General features: G+C 53.2%; 1 protein-coding gene across 1 annotated transcript in view; it reads left to right on the top strand.

Moving 5' to 3' along the window:
- Positions 1–7,939, top strand: part of BNIPL (BCL2/adenovirus E1B 19kD interacting protein like) — a 27,252-nt gene that overhangs the window by 12,019 nt on the left and 7,294 nt on the right. Inside the window, exons 3-4 of the mRNA XM_015424494.1 lie at positions 757–818; positions 5,717–5,929. Of these exons, the coding sequence (XP_015279980.1) occupies positions 757–818; positions 5,717–5,929 (275 nt within the window). The remainder of the gene's footprint in view (positions 1–756; positions 819–5,716; positions 5,930–7,939) is intronic.

Raw genomic sequence — 7,939 nt, forward strand, 5'->3', positions numbered from 1 at the left:
GAAAAGAGATTGTAAGCCTCTCTGAGACTCCGACTGAAGGGTGGGGTATAAATCCAGTCTCTTCTTCTCCAGAGGAACTGGTTGGCCACTGTGTGAGATGGGATGCTGGACTAGATGGACCCTCACTGGTCTGATCCAGCAGGGCTCTCCTGATGTTCTTCTCAGGGGAAGGCCTTGGCCTCTCTGCCCTGTTGTTGGACCTCCAAAGGAACTGGTTGGCCCCTGTGTGAGACAGGAGGCTGGACTAGATGGACCCTCACTGGTCTGACCCAGCAGGGCTCTTCTGATGTTCTTCTCAGGGGAAGGCCTTGGCCTCTTTGCCCTGTTGTTGGCCCTCCAGAGGAACTGGTTGGCCCCTGTGTGAGACAGGAGGCTGGACTAGATGGACCCTCACTGGTCTGACCCAGCAGGGCTCTTCTGAGGTTCTTCTCAGGGGAAGGCCTCGGCCTCTCTGCTCTGTTGTTGGCCCTCCAGAGGAACTGGTTGGCCACAGTGTGAGACAGGAGGTTGGACTGGATGGACCCTCCCTGGTCTGACCCAGCAGGGCTCTTCTGAAGTTCTTCTTTGGCCTGACCCAGGGCTCTTCTGAACTTCTTGTGAGGGAAGCACATGGTAAAGATGAGGGGTCTCACTCAAGAATATTTGTGAATTCCCTGCATTGTGCAGGCAGTCGGACTAGATGACGGTGGAGGTCCCTTCCGACTCTATGAGGAGCCGGGTGCTGTCGCTCTTTCACTCCTCTCTGCTTTCTCCCAGGCCCCTTCCGGAAGAGGTCTCCGAAGAGGACTTTGAAGACTGCAGCTTAGACCTCAGCCCAGGTAAGGCCCAGGAGGTGGCCGCTGAAGGTTGCCAACTCCATGTTGGAAATTCCTGGAGATCTGGGGCGGGGGGGGATGGAACCTAGGCAAGGCAAAGTTTGGGGCTGGAAGGGAGTTTCCAAAGCCGCCACTTCCTCCAGGGGGGACTGGCCCCTGTCGCCTGGAGAGCAGTTGTGATTCCAGGAGATCTCCAGGCCCCACCTGGAGGCTGGCAACCTAACAGCGGCAGGTGGTGGCAATGGGCTGGTGCTTCACCAGGGGTTGGCGGGAACGTTTCTGGGCTCGGTTCGCGAGAGGCCCGATCCGCCAGGAGGACTTTCTGCGCTCACCTTCCAGCCGCATCGCCTCCACTAGACGCGCTCTCATTTCCGGCATTCCCGTCGTTTGTGCAGAATTCCCCTCCGGCTCTTGTTCACCAGGCTCGGTCGCTTCTGTTCTGGCCCCGATCCCTGGTAAATCACTGCCCTTTGGGGAAGATGTTGGAGATTTATTTTTAATGATTGCTGTGGACGAGAATTGCTAGACCTGAACTCCTTCCGGTCCCGTCTCCTTCCCTGGGGGAGATGGTGAGGAATTTCACATTACCCTTTTTAACCCATTTTGAAGCCATTTTTGATCCCTCATGGAGTAAATTGGTATAGGGCTGTCATTTCACACATGGCTTTCCCCTTCCGGTAAAGAGCTGGATCTGAAGCGGTTTGCCATTTTAGACTGCACTGCTTTTTCCCGCTTTCTCCGGCTTTTTTTTTTTTAACGTTCGCTTTATAGCGCTATAGCACTATAACAAAACACTCCAGGCATTCCAATAGGATTGATATAACGCTGTTGCGTTATAGCGCTATAACGCTATAAAGCAAACGTTTAAAAAAAAGCTGGAGATCGCCCGCGCGGGTGAAAAACGGCGGGAAAAAGCACATCGGAACCGGGAGAAGAAACTGAAGACTACTTGTAAGCGGTTGACAGGTAAAACGCTTCAGCCCTGTTTCCTAAACGGGACAGAAGCGTTTGTGTCTGAAATTACAAATATATTCCGGTAGGGAACCAGTTCTAAAACGGTTCTGTCTGAAATGACAGACCAGAAACCGTTTGGGAACTGTTCCTCTTCCGGATTATATCGTCTGTCTGAAATTCCTCACCGTGTTATGGCCCAGAGGCGACACACATCCGGCCCGTGGGAGCTTCTCCTCCGGCCTTGAGCCACCGGACATTTTGTGGAGACCGTCGGCCTGCCAGAGTGCAGCACCGGCTAATGGGCTGGTGCAGGGGTTGCCAACCTCCAGGTAAGGCAACAAACACACGGGAAACACGGCCAGGTTGAATAAACGTGGGGAAACACCGTGTTCAAACAAAACGCACAATTCTGATACGCTACTGTGCCTTCATATATCCGTTTAACTCATATACTAAGCCCTACGGGGGAGGGCGGGGTATAAATCTGATTAATAAATAAAATAAATAATTAAAATAAATAAATAGACAATAAAGACCCTAGTGTATCTTATTAATTATAGTACATTGATAACAAAACCCCTAAAGAACAATACATGTCTGGTAGAAAAGTCCACCGCGACAGAGACAAACATACAGACAGGATTCAGTGCTGTAGAATATCTTGCTTTCAGATAAGAGACGCCGCCGTCGTCAATGCCAATGCTGCAGGCTGTTTTGCTTTCCGAAAAGAGATGCCACAAGCGTCGATGCAACACGCCTCCCAGGCAAAAGTTGCATGTTTCGAGAAATTCTTCTTCAGGCAAATTATTTGTCCTGGAACTGAATTACAAATACAATACAACAAGATATACTTTATGTAGAAACCAGGGGGGGGGAAGTGCTAGCTTGCTGCACTTATCCAAAGCTCACAATGCCACAATGCATGGGTCCAACACGGCTTCTCTTGTGTTCTTATGTAACATCAGAAGAGCCCTGCTGGATCCGACCAGCGAGGGTCCATCTAGTCCAGCCTCCTGTCTCACACAGGGGCCAACCCGTTCCTCTGGAGGGCCAACAACAGAGCAGAGAGGCCGAGGCCTTCCCCTGAGAAGAACACCAGAAGAGCCCTGCTGGATCCGACCAGCGAGGGTCCATCTAGTCCAGCCTCCTGTCTCACACAGGGGCCAACCCGTTCCTCTGGAGGGCCAACAACAGAGCAGAGAGGCCGAGGCCTTCCCCTGAGAAGAACACCAGAAGAGCCCTGCTGGATCCGACCAGCGAGGGTCCATCTAGTCCAGCCTCCTGTCTCACACAGGGGCCAACCCGTTCCTCTGGAGGGCCAACAACAGAGCAGAGAGGCCGAGGCCTTCCCCTGAGAAGAACACCAGAAGAGCCCTGCTGGATCAGCCCAGTGAGGGTCCATCCAGTCCTGCATCCTGTCTCACGCAATGGCCAGCCAGTTTCTCTGGAGAGCCAACAACAGGGCATTGAGGACAAGGTCTCCCTAAGAACCCAAGAAGAGCCTTGTTTGATCAGACCAGTGAGGGTCCATCGAGTCCAGCATCCTCCCTCACACAGTGGCCCTGCAGGGCAGAGCGGCCGAGGCCTTCATAATAGCCTAAGAAGAGCCCTGCCGGATCAGACCAGTGGTCAGTTCAGCATCCTGTCTCACACAGAATGCTGACCATTTTTGGGACACGGCCAGGGGATTCCCAGAGGCAGAGATTCTTATCTACCTTGCGTGGTGGGCTCAACAGAGCCTCCATGTATAGAGGCAGATTACCTCTAAATACCAGAGGCATCTGATTGATGATGTGGGAGACAGGATTCTGGAGTTGCAGGACCCTTGGTCCAATTGAGGAAGGCAACTCCTGGAGTTCCATGCACGCAGCAACATGACAGGCATGCTCACACCACACCAAACGCCGGCACAAGACGTAATTAAGATCTGGGGTGAACCTACCCTGTGCAACAGCCATGCGCCAGACGTGGAAGTTCGTTTCCTTCCCTGGCAGGGGCTTTTGAAACTGCATCGGAGGCGGAACGCAGTCTGCCCTGGCTTGTGAATGGTTTTGTTGGATGATATAATAATAAAAAATCTTTTTATAATCTTTCAATTTATTGATCGCTCAATCCTTGCAGAGCTGCCGGCTCTGAGTGATTTACAGTTACTCATGTATTCACACGAGACTAACAATGATAGGGGTAAGGGAGGACAACACTTCTTAAATCACATACATTTCGCAGTCGACAGGGAGTTTGATCAGCTGTAAGCTTCAGACGTGTTCCAGCAGCATTCTCACTCGGCGTCGCTTGATGTCATCAGCATTTTTCTCAGTTGCAGCGCAGCACTGCCACCGTCTGGCCAGAATAGCCCATGGCAGGCTTCTTTTGATGCTGCGTAGATCTCTCTCGGCTTTTGAACTTACACGCGGACCTTCCATTCACCGGCTAACACCTCCCCCACCGGGGAGTTTAGTGTGCCCACCCTCTCTAAGGAGTGGTACCCATTTTCTCTACTTGCCGAAGCTTTTGAACCACTGGTTAGACGGCGAGCTGGGGACAAGGCTGGTAGCTCACACCAGCACGGGGCTAGAACTGACAGCCATTCTGTTCAGCTCAGATGTATTAACCAGAGGATAAATCCCCTGTGCCACCGCTCCCCTTAAATGATTCATGGGGATGGGATTATATCTCCTATAAGGCTGTGCAAAAATGTGTGTGGATTATGTACACGGCAGCGTGGTATAGTGGTTAAGAGGGGGTGGAGTCTCATCTGGAGAACCGTGTTTGATTCCCCAATCCGCCCTTCATGTGGAGCCTGCTGGGCGACCTTGGGCCAGTCACAGTTCTCTCAGAGCTGTTCTCTCAAGAGCAGTTCTCCCAGAACTCTCTCAGCCCCACACACGCAAGGTGCCTGTTGTGGAGAGAGGAAGGGAAAGGCGATTGCAAGCCACTTTGGAACTCCTAAGGGTAGAGAAAAGTGGGCTATAAAATCCAACTCTCTTCCCCCTCCTCACATTTAAGTAACATCAAAATATGCCCTGTATGTTGGCTTTCCACAGGAGCTGGTTGGCCACTGTGTGAGACGGGAGGCTGGACTGGACCCTCCCTGGTCTGACCCAGCAGGGCTCTTCCAATGTCCTTATCAGGGGAAGGCCTCGGCCTCTCTGCCCTGTTGTTGGCCCTCCAGAGGAACTGGTTGGCCCCTGCGTGAGACAGGAAGCTGAACTAGAGGGACCTTCACTGGTTTGATCCAGCAGGGCTCTTCTGATGTTCTTCTCAGGGGAAGGCCTCGGTCTCTCTGCCCTGTTGTTGGCCCTCCAGAGGAACTGGTTGGCCACTGTGTGAGACCAGAGGCTGGACTAGGTGGACCCTCACTGGTTTGATCCAGCAGGGCTCTTCTGATGTTCTTCTCAGGGGAAGGCCTCGGCCTCTCTGCCCTGTTGTTGGCCCTCCAGAGGAACTGGTTGGCCACTGTGTGAGACCAGAGGCTGGACTAGGTGGACCCTCACTGGTCTGATCCAGCAGGGCTCTTCTGAGGTTCTTCTCAGGGGAAGGCCTCGGCCTCTCTGCCCTGTTGTTGGCCCTCCAGAGGAACTGGTTGGCCACTGTGTGAGACAGGAGGCTGGACTAGATGGACCCTCCCTGGTCTGACCCAGCAAGGCTCTTCTGATGTTCTTCTCAGGGGAAGGCCTCAGCCTCTCTGCCCTGTTGTTGGCCCTCCAGAGGAACTGGCTGGCCCCTGTGTGAGACCAGAGGCTGGACTAGGTGGACCCTCAGTGGTCTGATCCAGCAGGGCTCTTCTGATGTCCTTATTTGGCCTGTCCTAGAGCTCTTCTGAACTTCTTGTGAGGGAAGCATATGGCAAAGATGAGGGGTCTCACCCAAGGATATGATGGAGAGTCAGTGGCAGAGAACCAGTCCTCACCTTGTACTCCCCCCCACACCCTCTGTCTCCTTCACAGCCGTTGCCCCCAACACCCTGGAGCTGTGCGGCCGCCGGCGGATGAAGAAACGCCTCCCCGCCCCCGATCTCGGCGAGGGCTCCGTCAAGTCCGGCGAAATCCCGCTGCACACGCCGGACGGCAGCCTGGACATCGACGTCGACGAGCTCGAGACACCGTCCGACAGCGAACTGCAGGAGGGCTCTGAGAACGGACATGAATATGAGTGGGAAGGTGAGGGTCCGAAGGGGGAAGATCATCAAGGAAAGGTACCCCCGGGGGGATGGGCGTCTGCAGACTGCAGGTTGCTGACGAAAACGGATTCCTTCACGGAGGGCAGCTGCCTCCAGGAGGAGATCTTTCATTCTCACACCTTGGCCGACAGATGCGCCATACTCCAAGGGGAAGGGGGGTTCCTTGATGCAGTGGACCAATGTGGGGGTCCTAGAAGCCCCCCCCCCACGTTGCCCGACCAGCCTGATCTTCCTTCGGGTTTCTGACACAGGTCTCACACACAAAATGGCCGCCACAAAATGGCCGCCACAAAATGGCCACCACAAAATGGCCGCCACGGATCGCCTCCTGTCCCGTAGTGAAGATCCTTGTGTTGCGGTGGCGGCTGTTGCCAAAGCAACATTTTTTTAAAAAAAAAAGTGTGCAGCCAATGAGAAGCCTAGCTGGGCGACAGCCTCACCTGGCTCCACCCACTTTTTCAAAACACTTTGGCGTGTACCAGGAAAAGTCTTGACAGCTACCATGATTCCAATGGACACCTCACAGGCAGTGTTCCCTCTAAGCTGAGTTAGTGTGAGCTAGCTCACAGCTTTTTAGCTTCTGGCTCACACATTTTTATCTTAGCTCAGGAAGGAGGGCTCCAGAGCAAGCTAAGGCATGCAGCAGTCAAATCGCTCGCTCACAGCTTTTTGCTCACAAGACTCCACAGCTTAGAGGGAACATTGGATATGATCCTTCTGTCCCAACATGGTGTCGTGGTTAAGAGCGGCGGACTCCAATCTGGAGAACGGGGGTCGATTCCCCACTCCTTTACATGCAGCCAGCTGGGTGACCTTCGGACAGTCACAAGCTCTCTCAGAGCTGTTCTCTCAGGAGCAGTTCTCGAAAGAGCTCTCTCAGCCCGACCTACCTCCCAGGGTGTTCGTTGTGGGGAGGGGGAAGGGGAGGCGATTGTAAGGTGCTCTGAGACCATGAGGGAAGGGCGGGGTATAAATGGAACTCTTCTTCCTCCTCCTCCTCCTCTTCGTCCTCCTCTTCCTCATTGGAAGTTTGGAACATTATACAAATGATCTCATTCCTCGCCCACCCACTCAGCACAGGTGACTGGCCCCTCTAAGAGCCAGTGATGTGGTGGATATGGTGGAGACAGTGGAGAAGAAGAAGAAGAAGAGATTAGATTCATACCCCGCCCTTCACTACCCAAAGGAGTCTCAGAGCGGCTTACAAACTCCTTTCCCTTCCCCTCCCCACAACAGACACCCTGTGAGCAATGCTCCCTCTAAGCTGCGGGGTGTTGTGAGCAAGAATTCTACTTGGTGAGCTACTAGCATTGAAGTTGTGAGCGAGCTATTTGGCAACTGCATAAATTAGTTTGTTCTGGAGCCATCCCTTCCTGAGCGAAGACAAAAAAGCGTGAGCCGGAGGCTAAAAAACTGTGAGCTAGCTCACACTGATTCAGCTTAGAGGGAGCACTGCCTGCGAGGTAGGTGGGGCTGAGAGAGCTCTTGACAGAAACGGCTCTTTTTCAAGGACAGCTCTTGAAAAATTGTGACGCGATTGAGGTTGACAAGATTATTCATGGGATAGAGCAGGTAGAGAAAGAGGTCCTTTTCTCCCTTTCTCACAATACAAGAACTCGTGGGCATTCCATGAAATTGCTGAGCGGTCGGGTTAGAACAGATAAAAGGAAGTCCTTCTTCACCCAAAGAGTGATTAACACTTGGAATTCACTGCCACAGGAAGTGGTGGCGGCTACAAGCATGGACGGCTTCAAAAGGGAATTAGATAAGCATATGGAGCAGAGGTCCACCATTAGCCACAAGGTATAGATGGGGACTCTGGGGCAAGTGATGCTCTGTCATCTTGGTGCTTGGGGGGGGGGGTCAACAGTGGGAGGGCTTCTAATGTCCTGGCCCCACTGGTGGACCTCCTGATGGCACTGGTATTTCTGGCCACTGTGGGATACAGAGTGTTGGACTGGATGGGCCTTTGGCCTGATCCAACATTGGC

This window comes from Gekko japonicus, unplaced genomic scaffold (genome assembly GCF_001447785.1).
Source record: "Gekko japonicus isolate JY-2015 unplaced genomic scaffold, Gekko_japonicus_V1.1 scaffold142, whole genome shotgun sequence".
In the NCBI taxonomy this organism is placed as follows: Eukaryota; Metazoa; Chordata; class Lepidosauria; order Squamata; family Gekkonidae; genus Gekko; species Gekko japonicus.